Source organism: Gossypium hirsutum, chromosome D05, assembly GCF_007990345.1.
Source record: "Gossypium hirsutum isolate 1008001.06 chromosome D05, Gossypium_hirsutum_v2.1, whole genome shotgun sequence".
Classification (NCBI taxonomy): Eukaryota; Viridiplantae; Streptophyta; class Magnoliopsida; order Malvales; family Malvaceae; genus Gossypium; species Gossypium hirsutum.
This window is the reverse complement of record NC_053441.1, coordinates 6,523,946-6,542,163: the sequence shown is the minus strand read 5'-3', so window position 1 is coordinate 6,542,163 and position 18,218 is coordinate 6,523,946. Positions and strand designations below refer to the sequence as shown.

Sequence of the window (18,218 nt, the reverse complement as noted above, 5' to 3'; positions counted from 1 at the left end):
ATATTTAAAGGAAATTAAATTTGCATTATTAACTCATAATGGTAAAACTTTGTTTTGGCCATAGATAATGGTTAAACCTATAGCTATAGTAACGGAAATAATATAGTCAATAACAAAATAATTTCGTTGTAACAAAAAGAAAAAAAGGGTTCCTATCAAATCAAACGTCCACTTTGCTTAATTAAGCGGTATGCTTTGTTTAAAGAAAATATTCTCTTCAATTTTCTTGTTGGATTTTCCTTTTCTCTACCATATGCCCCGCGATTTTCCTCTGTGTTTTCTTCGTTGATCTGGAAACCCGTTTCAAAATGAATCAACAATTAGGTTCTCGCATAGTTTCTTGTCTTTCAAACTCACGCTTGTCTCTCTCTCTCTTCGTTCTTTTTGGTTGAGTAAAAGGACATAGGGATAATTACATACCTTTTGGTCAACGATGACTCGTCTCTTGACGAAAGCACCGCCGGTGAAACGGAGGACAGCAGCGCTTTCGATATCGAAGGACTCGAAGATGGCCAAGAAAGGGAAGAAATGCGGGGAAGTAATGGGTGTCACCGCCGCGGAGTGCACGGCGGTGTGTTGCTGTTGTCCATGTAGTATCATAGAGCTGCTTGTTTTGGCCTTTTATAAGATTCCCGCTAGGCTTTGCAAGAAGGTTTTGAGATGGAAGAAGCGACATCTGATGAAGAAGAAGAATCAACAAGATATGTTGGGCCCGACTAAATGCAGGCCCACAGGGGAGGAATTGGAAGCTGAACTCGACCACATGATGGGGAAAGGTGAGCCATGTGACTGTGGCGTTGATAATCATGATGATTCCTGCGCCAGAGCCGTTGACTTTGAACAGAAAATGTGGGACCGGTTTCGTGGGGCTGGATTTTGGAGGAGTCCTTCGCAAAGAGAAGAAACACCAAACTAAAACGGCACTCCTATTTTATTAAATCAAAAGGTTTTCATTTTATTTTTTTCCCTATTTCCCTAATTGTTTTAGTGATTTAATTAAATTGCAAATTGCGTATATGCGCATTTATTTGTTAGGGTTAATTGCACCAGACACTTTCAAATTATGAACTAAATTTTACATTGATCCTTAAATTTTAAAAAATTTCAATTGGATCCTTAAATTAAAGTATTCCTCTAATTAAATCTTTAGACCCAGATTGGTATTTAACACCAAAATTGACAATTATATTAATAAAAATACCTGATTTTAATGATACTTCAGTTTTAGGATTCATTAAAATTTTTTAAAGTTTACACACCAATTTAAAAGTTTATCAATAATTTGGAATTGTCTGGTGCAGTTAAGTCTATTTTTATGTCATTAACACAAATATATAAATATATATTAAATATTCTAAAACTTTAAATGGGAATATAGTGTATGTTTATTAATATTTTATTCTAATATTTTCATATTTATTAATTATATCATGTTTGTATTGACTATTGAGTTCAATTTGTTATAGTAGCTACTGTAGATATGGGATATAGTTGAGTGGAATTTATAAGCTTTATTTTTTGCTTTTAACTTGAATTAAAGTGAATTGAAAATTTGTTTAAATATTTATATCGATTAGGTTTATGATGAGTTCAACTTGCTCCAACTTGACAACCCCGTTGAAATTTTTTTTTCCAATCAATTTTAAGGAACCGTGAATACTAGATTATGTTTTTTTTTTTTGAGTGAGAAAAAAATGATTGGGTGTCTTAGATTACTTCCGGTTCATGAGAGGTAAAGAAAAATATTATATGATATTGTTTTATTAATATGATGTAAGATTATATTGGAATATAACATTATTTGATTCATTTGCTTTATGTAAATTTACGTTAAAATGTAAGATTTCAATATAAAATTATTTTAAATATATATTTTATAAATTGTCTTTGATTATAAATAGTGATAAAAATCAAATTATTAATTTTGTCTCAACTAATAAATAATTAATCATGTAAAATTTATTTATAATAATTAGTTAATTTAAAAACAAGATAATATAATGAACAATCTGTAATACAATGGTCAAATATTAAGGTTGTGTTATTGTGTGAAATTAGATCATAAAGAAAATGTGTTCATATATTAAATATAGATCAATTATGACTTTGTCTTGATTATTATTATTTTTATATAATTCATATTCGTCAATACATGATAAAATCAAATTTGAATTTTATGATTTTTTTTAATATTAATCTCGTTATATATTTTTGTCATATTTGTTTGTTCTAAAATAATGTTTAAAATTATCCATAGTTCTTCTCTAATTTTTAAATAAGAAGATAATAGGTTTAAGTACACTTAAATTCACGTCTTCTTGTACTGGTAACAATATCGATACTAATAGAACTAAGACTTGGCTTATGATTAAAATAAAATATTTAAAAAGTTGCATACAACATATGATAACAATACGTAATAAGTTATTTTTTTCTTTCACAAAACAACAATTTAGTTATTAATTTTTAATTTGGTTAAAATTTTAAAAAGAAAAAGAACGATAATGAGTAAATTAATTTCGTTGGACAAATAATGGGATGAGTTGCATTTTTTTAATCCCAATCCTGAATAATTACATTGCATATTTTAATTAAAGAGATAAACTTTAAAAATAACTATATGGCATGCATGATTATGGGGATGAATTTCAGGGTAAAATTTTAAATTTTGAAGGGTATAATTAATATTAAAGAAAAATTCCTCCAAGAATTTTAAATTATCTAACTAAGAGATGATATTGAAATTATCTTAATTTTAATTTGGTTTAAGGGTAAGATTAATATAAGATTATTAAAATAACATTTAAAATCTAAATGAAAAAATATTATTCTAAAATTTTAAAGTACCTCTAGAAATATACGAGATTCTTTAAAGCAAACTCCTTTAGAAGTAACTAGATTATTAAATATAAAATTTCAAAAACACACTTATAATTATATTTATTACTTTTAAAAAAATATCATTTTTTAACTAATTTGATATTCTGTTAAATTATGATATCAATTTAATCAAAATATTAAATATAACTCGACTAAAGTATAGCACACCTACGATGTGGGTGAAAAAAACTATGTAACAAATTGATACAAAAACCAAATGAGGTATTGACTAAAATGATAATATTATTATGATGTCTTAGGTATTTCGTATTTGGACTCAAATTTATTGTTTATATTTGTTAGGAGATTCAAGAGGCATGCAAACATTGCCATTTTTTAAGGGAAAAAATTTCTCACAACAACCCTTCTTTCTTGAGTCTGATCAACCGTCGAACCATTTATGAAATGGAACCCTCTACCCCTTAAAAGTCACTTTAAATATTAACTATGATGTAGCCTTTTTTTTCTTTGATATCAAGAGTTGATATTGCTACATTTATTCGAGACAACTAAATATGTGTAGTTATTGGGGGTAATACGCTAATTTGAAGCCTCTGGTTTAAGGCTTGAGACTACTGCACTTTTACCAATGACAAGATGCCATTTTGAATTGAGATTCAAATCATCCCTAAAAATCTTTTAGTAATTTTGGCCTTAATTTGTGATGTTTGTAATATTTATTTTTAATTCACCTCTCGAAATAAGAATTTAACCTGTGATTGGATCATTAAATAAACATTGTATCGAGTTGAGTTCATAATTAATAATCCACTAATTGAATTTCAAGCTCTCCTATTAGTATGTTGAATAAAATATGTACATTTTTATAAACTTTTAATATAAAATATAAAATAACAAAAATATTTTTAAAATAGTATTTATGATTTTGTAAAAGTAATATTTTTTTATAATTTATCAATTAACAGATAAATATAGATGGATAAATATAAATATTTTCTCTCAAAGCAAACGATACCAAATTAATTTACAATACCTCCACGAATTACTAGTATCGTCTTCTTTTTTATCAATTAAAAAAGTTTTAGTTAACCTAAATTTAATTAGGTGGGAGTGACAGAATGATTAAAGAACGAAAAGAAGCGTCAAAATCTCAAAGATAGTACAGTGATGATGCCGCGTGGCGAAACCACAGACTCCAGAGGACCCAGCTTTAGGCAATTTGTTTGCTTTTGCCTAGCCCAAAGTCTTCTCTTACTCCACTCTCTTCAGTCTTCACTTTCACACTATAATAAAAGTCTTTCCTTACTTCCACTGATTCTTTCTTGAAGAACAACAACAAAACCCCAAGTTCAAAGTATTGCGTTTTGCCAATCTACAAACAGAGAAAAGCAAACTTATTTTTTCAGAACTCCTGTTTTATCAATCGATCTACTTGGTTTATAATCAAGTGATTTTCTTTTGAACTCTCAAAAATGGAGGTAAAGTAAATTCTGAGTGTTCCTTTCATTTTGTTTCCGGCTTCTTCTGGAAGTGTTTCGTTCGTGAGAAATTGGAGTTAAAGTTTAAGATTTTTTGGAAAAAAGTTGTTTTTGTATGGATTTTTTTTATCTATTCTGAATTTTGGAGGTTCTGTTTTAGTAGTTTTCTTTCCTAGAAGTTTCTAGGACTTAATATTGTTGATCTTATGTTATAATAACTGGCATTTACATCTGATCTGTGTGGCGTCTATATCCTTGCTGTTGATCATATGTGGACTATTTTGATGGTTATCAAGTTGTGGAAATTATTTGTTGGTCAGCGTGGGTTTGGTTCCACTTTTGTACCTAAGACTTGCGTTAGTTTCGTTTTTAAAAAAAAAATGAAATTGAGATTGAGATTGAAAATATATGCTTTGGTGTTTGGCATTTGTAGGGCATGGAAGATACCAAGTCTGAGGCGCATTTAACCTCTGCTGCGGCATTTGTGGAAGGTGGAATCCAGGATGCTTGTGATGATGCCTGTAGCATATGCCTTGAAGCATTTTGTGAAAGCAATCCATTCACTGTATGTATGCCCCGAAATTTATTTTGGCTTCGATACGTGGATGTGCAATCTTTTGATCCTTGTTTGTTGTGTCACTTACAGGTGACTAGCTGCAAGCACGAGTTTCATCTGCAGTGCGTTCTTGAATGGTAGTGGGAATCTCTTATCTATTTTATAAGTTCATGTTGAATCAGCACATATAATTAGTAATGGCTCGATGATTTAGTTTTGATTTTGAATGCAGTATCTGCTTACTTTATAAAACAGTCTGGAAATGACTTAGGTTTGTAGAACTCTCTAATTCTTCAGTAAAATTGGGAAAGGTTTAATTTAGTTGACACTCTTGCATTATGGTTTTTATATTTACATATTGTTCTGCATTGCAAGTTCTTTTTTGATTTATGTTATGTTAATCGAACTCTTCATTTTCCCTAAGGTATCTGTATCTGGCACATATTTGGACATTGATATGGGGGCATCATCCTCCAAATATATGGAAAAGAAAAATAGAAAAAGATTGAGCATGGCATGTTGAAAATATATCCATATCCAACACTCTCCCTTGAATCTATGTAACATAGTTTTTATGTTCTGCATTGCAAGTTATTTAGTGTCATAAAAGCAGGAAGGTTTGTAATAACAAGATTAGATAATCCAATTATGATGCTAAAGTAAAATAAATTTGCATTCTAGTTGGCTAGGTCTAGTGCATTGATGTGTCGAAAGAAGCATTAAGGACTTTTAAGTATGTAAGCACATTGTCGATTTCATTTTTTGATCACCATAAAAGAGATAATATCCTTTAATATTGTTGATTATGCCTGATGTGTCCCTTTGCTTGTCCAAGAAAGCAAAAATTACTTGAGAGTAACCTATTATTTTTGTAGATGTCAGTAATGTGGGTTCAGTGAAGCTTGAGTACTTGCTGAGAGTGTATAAATTTTTTGTAGATGCCAGCTATTGTTATTTGTTGAAACTGCTTCTCTCACCTCTTCTGTTACCACTATCAAAGGATCTTATTAAGGAACAGAAATTTGAGTGTGATGATGAAATAGAGGTGTTTAGTGGTACATTAGTTGTATATTGTGTTAATGGAGGTTTTCTCACTGGGGTTTGCAGAGATGAATATTTCTGAAACTTTGTTTATTCTAATACTTGAAAAATTATAGAATATTGGAATGATAGGCAGTATTAGAGAGGATTGTTTTGGATGTCACATGCAAGTGAAATCTCCAGTTTAAAATGACAGCTTTTGTACTGCCATTCCATTTCAGAACTAGTCTAGAACAGCTATCTATAATTCTAACATAGATTGTTAAAAGGAAAGCTTCACATCTGAAGTCTGGGTTCCATTAGTTGGGATGCTTTAGTAGAATCTGTCAAAGAATATCATTGACAACTTCGTGCCCCCCTTTATTTGCAATCATTTCACTTGATAAAAGGATTTGTCATTAATTTCTGAGCCATGTCTATCAAGTTCATTGCATTACATGAGATACGAAATGCCTTCATTCTTATCATAAAGGGAAAGAAACAGAAAAAGATAATTTATCTTAATTTGTCATTTAACTATTTTAATCATGCAGGTGTCAAAGGAGTTCTCAATGCCCCATGTGTTGGCAGCCAATTAGCCTGAAAGATCCAACTAGGTGGTGCTTGTTTAATGTTTATTTCCTTTTGTAAATTTTTTTATTTACTTGTTCTAGATTCTTCTAGCCTATATGTGTATTAGACATGCTAATCATTTCTCTTGCTTTGGCAGCCAGGAGTTGCTTGAGGCTGTTGAACATGAAAGGAGTTTTAGGTTCAATCCATCTAGAAATGCAACCATATTCCATCATCCGACTTTGGGGGAATTTGACCTACAACATGTATGTATTTCTCGTCTTCAAGTTAGATGCGTATCATCCTCATTTTTATGATCATCAAATTGAACCTAAAAAGCCCAAAGAGCCACATACTCTTATGGTTTGCTTTCAATGCAGCTGCCTGTGGGGGCAAATGAAACCGAGCTTGAGGACCGCATAATCCAGCACTTGGCTGCTGCTGCTGCGATGGGGCGAGTGCATCATATTGCAAGGAGGGAAGGTCCGAGGAATAGGTCATCTGGTCAAGCTCGGCCCCAGTTCTTGGTATTTTCAGCTAATCCAAATGCTCTCTCTACTGGCCCTTTCTCTTCATCATCACCAACTCAGAGAGAAGGTTCGCCAGCCCCTGCAATCACCATCAACACTCCATCCTCTCCTGTGAGAACTGTGGGGGAAGAATCCTCACCATCAATTACTCCTATACCTTCTGCTGAAGCTGATCAACAGTCCACCTTGGCATCTGGCTCCAGTGTTCTTTTGGTCGACAATCAGGGGAATTCCTTGAACAGTAGGTACTTGCTGTTCTCTAACTCAATTGTCCTTACTAGAACACTCTTTTCTGCCTTGCTTTATGTCAATCGCAATAATATCCTATATATTGTTCTCTTGCTGGAGGTCTCCCAATCAATCTCCTAATAGTCAAGATAGAGCAGGACCTTCAGAATTCCAGTCGTTTTCAGAATCATTAAAATCAAAGTTTAATGCTGCTTCAATGAGGTAACATTTTGAGATCTTATTTGGGTTTGTATTTCAATGATTCTTTTACATGATATATTATAGATTTGCTATTATATTTTGATTTATGGATCTTTTTAGATACAAGGAGTCAATTTCAAAGAGTACAAGGGGGTGGACAGAGAGGTTTTTCTCTCGCAACACTTCCATGTCAGATCTTGGTTCTCAAGTTAGCAGAGAGGTTAATGCAGGCATTGCAACAGTCTCGCGTATGATGGAGCGTTTAGAAACCAGAGATGATAGAACAAGCACGGCTACTGTATCAAACAGTTCGGAAGACGGCTCTAATCTAGAATCAAATAATCACCAGATTTCTGATGCTGGTGGAGGAACTCCCTCAATTGAAACCAGTGCACAAGCTTCATGTGCTACAAGTTCTGCTCCCAAATAAGTATCATCTCTGTAACTGCATCACCGAAAATGCTTTAGCAGCAAAGGTAAGCTTTGAGGTGTTGAAATATTGCTTGATTATCTCATAATTCATTCTTCCTAAGTTACACTTATATTACATGTATATATTTCACTCGATCTCTAGTGCTTAACATTTTAGATGTCTGAGTGCCCCATCATAATTCAGTCTTGAATTCTCTTAATTGCAAACATAAACTCCCAAGAGTCGAGTTGAATTGGCTAAACATTTAAATATATTAGCATACTAATTTATTTTAGCAGTTAATGTCTACGTAGTTGATATAAGATTGCAGATACGCAAGTTTGGGATTCTGAATGTTGTTCCGACTCTTCTTTTTTTATTGAAGTATTTATGTCTAATATATTTGTGGGCGTGGATCATAGAAATGTGTATTTTGCACACACCTGAATTCAAATAACATAGGATGCTCTACACTTAGATTTTTCACCACCAAGTTATTGCCACACTGTTCTTAATATCATTGTTCTTTTGCCTCGCATTATCTTTGAAATGTCGTCCTTCCTTAATGGGCATGTCTTCTTCTGATTGGGAATCAAATGTTCTATTTCCAGATATATGGATGTTTGGCATACATTTTAAGGGACCAGGTGACTGAGAACTGCTCCAGAAAAAAAGATATTCGGAACTAGGGACGAGCAGAGCAGGAACATATTATGTAAATTAGTTTAATAATCTTCACTTTAGTTATGATTATATAATTTATCGGCTCTCAGAGCGTTGAAGATGTGAAAAGTTCTAGCTTGATAAGCGTCAAGATCAAGTGGATCATACACATTTCAAAACACACGAATTTTATGTTCCCGCTTAACAATTATTTCAGGAACTTTGTTATTCAGGTTTTCAACATAATTTTGTACTACGCTACAACTTACTAATATATAAATGCTACTGAGTCTTAATGAACTTCAATAGAAATAAATGTTCTTTTGGTTAATGTTTTTTTTTTCGAGGGGGGGGGCTACAATCAAACCAAAATTATTTGTTAAATACTGCCATTAATCCTTGTACTTTATAAAAATTTTAAATTTAATCCTTATGCTTTAATTTAGTTATTTCAAAATTTAAAATTACAATGGTCACCAAACAATAAAATATTAAAATTAAAATTAAGCTCTGTTATTTTAAAAATATTATGCAACAAACATATCATCACAAATTCAATATTGAAATTTGTGTCAAAATTAAAATTTCAAATTTTGAAAAATACAAAAATTTAGAAGGAACCATTGAAGAATTTGAACTAAATTTATAACTATATACATAGTACATGATTAGTAATTGTTTAACCAAACAAAGTTAATTACTATTGTATGATCAAGACTGAAATTTCAAAATTCAAAAAGTATTAAGACTAAAATTGTTCAAATTAAAGGACAGTTAAATCCTCAACTTTCATTCACAAAGTATAAAGACTAATACCATTCAACCTAGTTTCTTTATCTAAATCGGTTCAATATATCGCACGAATTGGATAAGGAATTGAAGTTTCAACCAATTTGGTGTTTGATATGCTTTTTTTCAGATTTGTCTCCAACGTATTCAAGCAGAGGTATGCATATAATATTATCTTCAAATGTATACAACTAAAACATTTTGATCATACCCATGTCAGTCGCACATTCGACATTCATTCTCAACTTCGGGAAACCAAGATTTCAACTCTGACTACCCATTTATGCTCCATTTACGAACGAATAACAAGGTGACCCTCGCCAGTCATCCAAATGGAGAATCAGTTACATAAAAACTGTAAAAACTGCAGAAAGAAGAAACCAACAGATGGGAGAACTGCAGAAAATATAACGTAAACTTCAGGATATAGCATGCCAGAATCCATGGGGTAAATATCAGAACTGTACCTGGAGGATGTGGCTAAGGGAAGTTAAACTAAGCAAATTCAGTTATAACGTGAACTGTTGTCATAGGCACGCCCCCCCTGGTATGAACCTCTAGGTTCAAACCCCTGATCTCTAGCAGCCCCAAGATATCGAGGCCTCTCTCTGTAGGAGTCAAAGTTATCAGAATTATACCCTCGATGTCCATCTCCAACAGCAGCGGAACCCGCAACACTACCGTAACCATGAGGATTATTACCGGTTGGCAAGCTATCAGCTGGAGCCATGTTGCTATGAGGATAATAGTCCATCATTGCCTGCTGGTATTGTTGTTGGCGTACAAGAGATTCCTTACGTAGGAACTCATCTCTGCGATTGGCATGCCGTGCTCTAAGTGCTGTTAGCTGTTCCTGATACTGAGCATTGATTGCATTTATTTTCTGAAAATTTAAAAACAGAACTGTTATCACTATGCAAAACTTGTGCAACATTGTTGAAAACAAGGTTAACCAAGGGATATCTCAGAAGAGGAAAGGACATATGAGAAGAATGCACATGCCAGTTTACTTCATTCACATAATTAAGCTTACTAAGAAGGTGTTGCACACAATCATTTACTTTTGATGAGTTGCCTTGCCAACATAGATTGGAAGCAAATGCAAGAGACTAGAGAATACATGAAGAACAGCCCTTCTTAAATATACCCTATTATATAAAGCCAATCCTTTAGACAAAGGTGGAAACTGGCAACTATAAATGACAGGTTGGTACGTATAAACTACATTCCTGAATAACAGCAAGTACAGACCATAAAATTTCATATTCTAATACCTGCAACTGCCAAGCATAGGAGAAAATACCGACTCTAAATCAGACAAACTTGGAATGGAAAAGGTTTCCTTGTTGCTATAAATTTGTTTTGCAAATAACACAATGATACATAAGAGGCTAACATTGAGAATATGAAGCAAAATGACCTCTCTCTATATACTAACCTCTCTATGTCTACTATTTTCGGCATCTTCAGCATCGTTCTGTTCTTTAGCAAGCTTCATTATGTCATCATGGAATTTCTTCTCAAGACCTTCCAAAGTTGGTGGCAAAAGATTGTGCTCATAGCCAACTTCCATATTTTCATCATGGGGTCGAGATCTGATATCAGCATTTTGTTTTTCTAAAGATAGGTTGGGATCTGGCCTCTGGCCCTGGAAATAAGTTCTTGATCCATCAGTCCCTTGGCCTATGCCACATTAAACAGCTCTAATAAGAACAGTGGTCCAATACAAATTTTAAGTGTGAAATTAAAAGCTTATTTTTAAGTATAAAAAGAAAAGAAATCAAACATGTCATAATAAAGCGAGGCAATTCACAGTTGATCTTAACATTATAATAAAGCCATCTCAAATAAGCCCAAGTATTAATTAAGCAAAGGTGTTCAATCTTGTGTCATTTTCCCGCTTCTTTAAGAGTATAACTACAAAGATAATGGAGAAGAGTACTAGAATAACCCCAATCAAACACAGAATTTGTGCGAAAAGGAAGTGCCTCAAGACATTCAATTATCAGCCAAACTGAGTTGCACTTATAAGTTACTTGAACTTAGGCACTTAAACAGCTCTAATAAGAACAGTGGTCCAATACAAATTTTAAGTGTGAAATTAAAAGCTTATTTTTAAGTATAAAAAGAAAAGAAATCAAACATGTCATAATAAAGCGAGGCAATTCACAGTTGATCTTAACATTATAATAAAGCCATCTCAAATAAGCCCAAGTATTAATTAAGCAAAGGTGTTCAATCTTGTGTCATTTTCCCACTTCTTTAAGAGTATAACTACAAAGATAATGGAGAAGAGTACTAGAATAACCCCAATCAAACACAGAATTTGTGCGAAAAGGAAGTGCCTCAAGACATTCAATTATCAGCCAAACTGAGTTGCACTTATAAGTTACTTGAACTTAGGCATGAGTGTCAAACACTGGCATACGTCTAACACGGATTTTTCCACGATTTCCAAGTATTTGGAGGGTCTTAGGAGGATTATATCCTCAAACCTATGTTTGGATATGCATCGGACACCACTACTACATGAAAAATGAAGAGTCAAGGCAACATAAAAAAAACTCCATATCTTTAATTATAACTTTCTGTTCTCTCACCTAGAAGAATTATTAAAATTAAATAGACTATGCTTTAGGAGCAAAAACTGAGTACGAAGAACAGAAATAAAGATTAGAATTACAACTCACTATGGGAAACCAGTCAATGAATCAGAAATAGCAAATACCAACACTCTAAAAGGTAACATGACTTGGCCTGCCACAGGCTCTAAAAGAACAAATTTCACATCAGGTTCTGCATTCAGTGGCACTTCCAAATAAATGTCAATTATTGTTGCAGGATGAGAAAGGTCTTTCTTAAAAGAACATGCACAAGCCAGAAAGTAAAGGACTTATAAGGAACAGTACAAACATTTATCTATCTAAACATAAGTGTTTTACACCTTCAGGGATATATTATCTTTCGTTTTACCACTAGGAGAGCATGAAGTCAATACCATAACATTTCATTTTATGTATGGTTAACAGGCCATAAACCAGATTGCAAAGAAGATTTGGAGAAGCCACTCAGTTTTGGAGTAAACACAAAGAAAAAAGACATTCTAGATTTGTTTCAGTTCTGATTTAGAAAGCATCCCTTACAAGACGTTAAGCAAATGCCATGATGACACACATCCAATATTGGTAGTACAACTGGAATGTCCTTCTCTATAATTTAGGCTTGATGATGGGTTCTCTACATCTTTTCTTTCTACTTTTTTATAGACAACAAACAGAATGGACATACAAAATAATGCAAGGACATCTAGTTAAGAAAAATACATGTAGAGAGAGGAAGAGTGTCCGAAAGACAATCTTGCCTTCATTGAACATTTTGGGTGTTATTTGGTTTGACACTTTTGATCCATCTCTTTCCCACCTCCACTGGCCATCTGATTTTGGAGTTCGATATGGTTGATCCCTTTCAGGAGTAAATGCTTCTAGTTGTCCTTGAAATTGACCAGACTTGATCTCCATCCTTTGTGCAGGCATATGCTGCATCTGAGCAGGTACATATGCATTGCCACCAGAGTCTGCATATTGTCCCTGTCGTCTCATCACTGTTGCTTTGAAACAAGCTTCAAATGTTGATCCTAACAAGCATAACAGCAGCAACCACAATCAAAATCTCATGCCACATTAGTTCACAAGAAAAGGATATAAAACAGTAATAAGTTGTTGCATGAGGAGGGGCTAAGTTTCAAGTAGAAAGGGTTCACTATCCACACATCCATAAATACAGATCTTTACTAATAAGCAAGACCTTTCTTCAGATTTCAGCTAACTACCCGAAGATTGAAACTTCATACTGAAATCCGTGAGCACCCAATACAAAATTTAAGTTCCCACTTTCCACAACAAAGCAATGATACAAGGCGGGTTTCAAATATCGGTGGCGCCTTCCACCACCGCTTAAGACCTCAACAGCTGTGTGAATAAATTTCACATTGATAGAAGCAGATCACGGCCGCAAATAGCTGTGTAACGGAAAATAGCGGCCATAGCGGTCTGCTATTTTCGCTAAATCGATAGCTTTTAAAAGCATTTCTCTTCTCCACAAAGTAAACAGAGAGAGTATTAAGATGGGACAGGGAAACAAGCAGTAGTAGTATCGAAAACAGAAAAAATCAAATACTGAAGAGTGATGGTGCAGATGCAGATAACTCAAAATCTCAAAAAGTTCAAGTTTAGGGTTTCAAAAATTACCTTATTTGATTTCCTGCTCTGTCGGAAACTTGGAGGCAATAGGAAGGAGGAGAGAGGGAAAGGGATAAAATAGAAGGAAGAGAAAGACGAGGCTTGTTTGGCGATGAGAGATGACTGTGGTTCTGCAATTATAAAAATTGAGTTTACAAACTTAAATTTCCATTATTACATCATACTTAAAAATTATGATTTGAATTCACGGTTGAATGTCGTTTTTAATAGTTTAAACCAATATTTAATAATCAAAATAACATAAAATATGGAACCACGGGAGGGTAGACACGAAAACAGTAAAACCACATAAAAATATAAATAAATAAAATAAAATATGAAAATTAATAGTATCCTCGTGAATATATATGAAATTATCTCTAACATTTTCAATTCTTAAAAAAAACATTTTTTAACTATAAAATAACTATACACATAAAAGATAATTAAATTAATTAATTAAGTTTTAATTTAATTATATCTGCCCTTAATTGCAGTCAGATAATCCAATACACACATATCTGGGAGGATATACATGAAGGGGACCAAGTGAAAAAGGACCAAGTGTTTCAAAAGCTCCACTTCCCAAAAGCAATAATAATGATCTGATACCACCAGATGACCTGGAAAGAAGAATTGAAAGGTTGGAACTTAAGTGTTACAGAACCCGTGAAAAGAAAAGACAGAAAATAGAGGAATTCAATATTACCTCTGACATTGACACAGATACAGACGTGTCAATAGTGTAAAAGTAGATAAAGCATATTCCTCCTTATCTGCTTAAAATAACTATGTTTCTAGTTGTGTCTCTTTACTTTTGTAAAATATGCTGAGTCATGTTGTTTGCTTTAATGAGTGATGTAAAAGCAGATTCCTTCTTATCTGCTTATCTCAATCCTCCTCTATATAAAGATGGAGAAGTGTCAGTTGTAAAATAAGAACTATCTCTGAAATAAAAATCCAAACGAGTTTCATAAATCCATGGCTTTCTAAACCTCTCTCATCTCTTCTTACTTAAAAATAGAATTTCTATGAAGGAAATTCTCTTATGAATTTAAGAGTATGCTCTGTACTTGCCATACTTATGGATCCTGCACATCAAAAATTAAACGTGATAGAAGATACTATTAAGTTCAGTTGAGTTTGAAGAAGGAGTTCAGTGATTAAAAAATTTTGACAGCTAAAAGGCAGTGCCTTGTTGATGGCCAAAAAGAGATGAAAGGCCTGTGTTTTGGCATAGCATACCTGCTGTTAACTCGTTCGTTAATTGTTGATCTCTTGCTTCTTACTCACCTGCCCTTAATTATATATTAATCTATGATTTTATATTATATTTTGACTGATTTTTTTGTATTTATTTTTGCCTTTTTATTATATTAGCTTTAATTTTTTTTACTTTAATTGTAATTCATATTTTAGTATTTTATATTTGTTACTGTAAACATAAATAAAACAGTAAGTTTATATTTAATACCTGAAAATAGGGTGATGCACTGATGCTTAATTACTCACACTACCCGGCGCTGCCAAGGTTCGGATTTCGGGTTATGCTTAATCCCCACGTTTGAAAAAAAAACTGAAAATGTTAATCACACTATAAATAACTAAAAAATAGTTAAATAAGTATTTGATAGATAGTTTATATTAATTTATAATTTCATAGGTAAGTCGCGTGTTTTAATTATTTTTAAATATAATTTAAAAACACATGATTATATATTAAATAATTATAAAAATTAATATTATCATTTGATATGTTGATGGTAACTCCACAATTAATATCAAGATGTTGCCATATTTTTTTATACTTTTTTTTTAATTTTAAACAAAATATTTGTCAATCTCTTAATTCTACTTGTATGGTATTAAAAAACTCTACTTTGTATAAAAAATTAGGATAAACTACTTAGTTGGTCACCTAATTTTTAAGACGTTTTTATTTTGGTTCCCTAAAATGAAATCTTTCAATTTCGTCACTTAATTTTTAGAGCGCTTTCATTTTAGTCACTCAACTGTTAAATCTCTAACGGCAGTTAACTTGTACACGTCACATAATGTTCATACTTTCATTTTGGTCACCCAACTTCTGGGTTGTTTCCATTTTGGCCGCCCAAAAAAATCATTTTTTATAATATTGATAGGGTAAAACACATTAAGGATTAAATTGAAAAAAAAGTAGAAACTAAAATAATGCTTTAAAATTTGTCAATTTGTACTTGTATACCCCCTTAGCAAAAGTTATAATTTTTTTTCAATATTGAAATTTTAAATTTCAAAACATCAAAATCAATTAAACATGTTATTGAAATTTTTTATCCATTGATAGTATCAACCGATTTGTTAATGTAATGTTGAAATTAACTAAATTAATTAACTTTTAAATCTTAAAATTTTATTTTATATTTCCAAATTAAAATCAACTCAAATAAATCATCTTTAATTATACATTAAATCTATTTTTTTTTCATAATATGATCATGAGTCTTTCATTCTAAGCTAAAAACATAGAAAATCCCTACAATTAATTAATTTTACACTCCATGCCGAATAAAACCCAAAAAATGTTCATATATTCTTTACTCAAATAAAGAATAAGCAATTAATTTAATTATTTGATTTTTTTTAGCTTAGTATAGAAGACTTGATATTATTTAATAATAAAAAGTTAAATTTTCACAGACAATTATTAAATATGAGTTATCAAGTTAATTTCATTAAGAAAAATATGGAACCATAAAATAAAATTTAGGAGATTAATTTAATTAATTTTAATATTACAATAACAAATCGATTAACATTATCAAGGGATAAAAAAATTTCAACAATTTATTTAATTAATTTTTATGTTTTTAAATTTAAAATTTCAATATTGAAAAAAAAATTTAAAAAATTCAACATTGTGATAAAAAAAGTACAAATTGACAAATTTTTAATACTCTATTTTAGTTTCTACTGTTTTTCACTTTGATCCTTAATTTTTTTTTACCTCAATCATTCAGTACTTTAAGAAATGACATATTTTTGGGTGACCAAAATAAAAACAACCTAGAGATTGTGTGACTAAAATGAAAGTGAAATGATACGTAATAGTTAATCACTATTAGAAATTTTACGATTAAGTGACAACAATAAAAACGCCTTAAAAGTTGAGTGACAAAATTACAAAAATTTCATTTTAAGTGACCAAAATAAAAGAGCCCTAAAAGGTGGGTCAACAAGTAAAGAGTTTACCAAAAAAAAGTATCTACAAAGAATTATTGACAAAATTTTAACCGGTAAAGAAACGCATGCGTCAATAGTGGTAGAATTTAAAAATGGGCGCTTGAGATTTAAACACTCCTATGATTAAGAAAAAATGACAGTTTGTAATTTTTTTTACTTACAGACCATTTTAATGACTAATTTTTCATGGGTAAAAGTGCTTAAATATGTAAATATATATTATTTATAAGAGGTAAAAAAATAAAATATTATTATTGCTACTTTATATTTTATTGTATTGAATTTCTCACATAGCAAGTTCATTTTTCAAATTGTAAAGGAAATTACTAATGTATTTTAAGCATAACAGATTCATAGTAAAGATCTCAGAACAAATAAGTGAATAATTTACAAATATAAATAAAAATATTCTTTTTTTTTTTGGAGATAAACATCAATAAAATTTGATCAATTTACAATACCATAAAGTTCAGAAGAAAAATTTTTAGTTAGATAGAAATTAAATTGCAATTTTTACGATAATAAAAATATAATTTCACAATTTCAGTAGTCAATATCTTTATAATTTGTAAATAATTAAAATAAATTTTTATCATTTTTAGGAAGACCAAAGCACAATTTTACATATACTAATTTAAATTTTTAAAAAGCCTCAATAAAAAAAATTTTATTTTCGGAAAGCTGGGACCCTTGCAACCCATACATAAATTTTAATTTTATACAATTTTATATATGACCATTTTGATTTGATTAAATTTTTATAAATTACTAATAAAGTTATCAAATTAACACCATCTTACATTGATATTTTACATACATAAACAACTATACTAATCCAATATGAAAAAAAATGTTTCTATTCATTTCTTTAAATATATACATTTGAATCAAAATTAAAACTTCGTATATACATATTAACCACAATTCAAATTTAACCTGTATAATTGTACTTGATCAAAATTCATATATCAAATTATAGACCAAATTTCATGTAAAAACATGAAATTTAATATTTATCCTTTTGTTCTCGATTTGCTCAAATATATGTTCTAAGATTGATTTAGTTAAAAGTAGAATGTGAAAGTAATTTTTAAATATATTATTTAAAAGTACGAATTTTGGAAAACTAAGATAAATTGCTTTGATAGAATCAAGAATAAATATACGAATAATTAAAAATATCACTTATTTAAAAGGACAATAAATTTAAAAGGTTAGCTGCAGGATTAAGGATCGTTTTAAATATTGGAATGAAAAACATCCTATTTGTTGTTACTTAAAAGTAGTGAAAACAGAGGGTCGGGGGGGGGGGAGAAAGGGAGTCAAATTGGGACCTTTTTACCAATAAAAGTTGGATCACTTAAATCCTTGTTCTCTATTACATAATATGCAAATCATGCAGGATTGGAGAAATTCAACTAAATTTACTGTAAAGGAAATAGCTAATATGGGTTAGAATTTTGATTA

The 18,218-nt window shown here is 31.2% G+C and overlaps 3 protein-coding genes across 7 annotated transcripts; 2 read left to right on the top strand and 1 right to left on the bottom strand.

Moving 5' to 3' along the window:
- Positions 1 to 122: 122 nt before the first annotated feature.
- On the top strand, positions 123 to 1,669 carry LOC107902777 (uncharacterized). Its single transcript, XM_041093399.1, has one exon. It carries the CDS (start codon positions 434 to 436, stop codon positions 914 to 916), a length of 483 nt encoding a protein of 160 aa, XP_040949333.1. The 5' UTR covers positions 123 to 433; the 3' UTR covers positions 917 to 1,669.
- Positions 1,670 to 4,032: 2,363 nt separating this feature from the next.
- Positions 4,033 to 8,802, top strand: LOC107906660 (E3 ubiquitin-protein ligase RHF2A). Its single transcript, XM_016833725.2, has 9 exons — positions 4,033 to 4,319; positions 4,753 to 4,884; positions 4,966 to 5,012; positions 6,450 to 6,512; positions 6,626 to 6,734; positions 6,849 to 7,243; positions 7,347 to 7,448; positions 7,548 to 7,903; positions 8,451 to 8,802. The coding sequence occupies exons 1-8, from the start codon at positions 4,314 to 4,316 to the stop codon at positions 7,855 to 7,857; spliced, it is 1,164 nt and encodes a 387-aa protein (XP_016689214.1). The 5' UTR covers positions 4,033 to 4,313; the 3' UTR covers positions 7,858 to 7,903; positions 8,451 to 8,802.
- Positions 8,803 to 9,378: 576 nt separating this feature from the next.
- LOC107906659 (uncharacterized) lies at positions 9,379 to 13,814 on the bottom strand. Of its 5 annotated transcripts, none has more exons than XM_041093397.1 (5): positions 13,539 to 13,814; positions 12,653 to 12,925; positions 10,730 to 10,974; positions 9,759 to 10,174; positions 9,379 to 9,655 (listed from the first exon to the last, which is right to left on the bottom strand). In XM_041093397.1, the coding sequence occupies exons 2-4, from the start codon at positions 12,888 to 12,890 to the stop codon at positions 9,797 to 9,799; spliced, it is 861 nt and encodes a 286-aa protein (XP_040949331.1). In that variant the 5' UTR covers positions 12,891 to 12,925; positions 13,539 to 13,814; the 3' UTR covers positions 9,379 to 9,655; positions 9,759 to 9,796. The 5 variants fall into 5 exon arrangements, with proteins under 5 accessions (XP_040949331.1, XP_016689211.1, XP_016689210.1 ...); XM_016833722.2 differs by having other exon boundaries at positions 9,379 to 9,687; positions 10,730 to 10,939; positions 12,615 to 12,925; positions 13,539 to 13,741; XM_016833721.2 differs by having other exon boundaries at positions 10,730 to 10,939; positions 12,615 to 12,925; positions 13,539 to 13,741.
- Between the last annotated feature and the right edge of the window lie 4,404 nt (positions 13,815 to 18,218).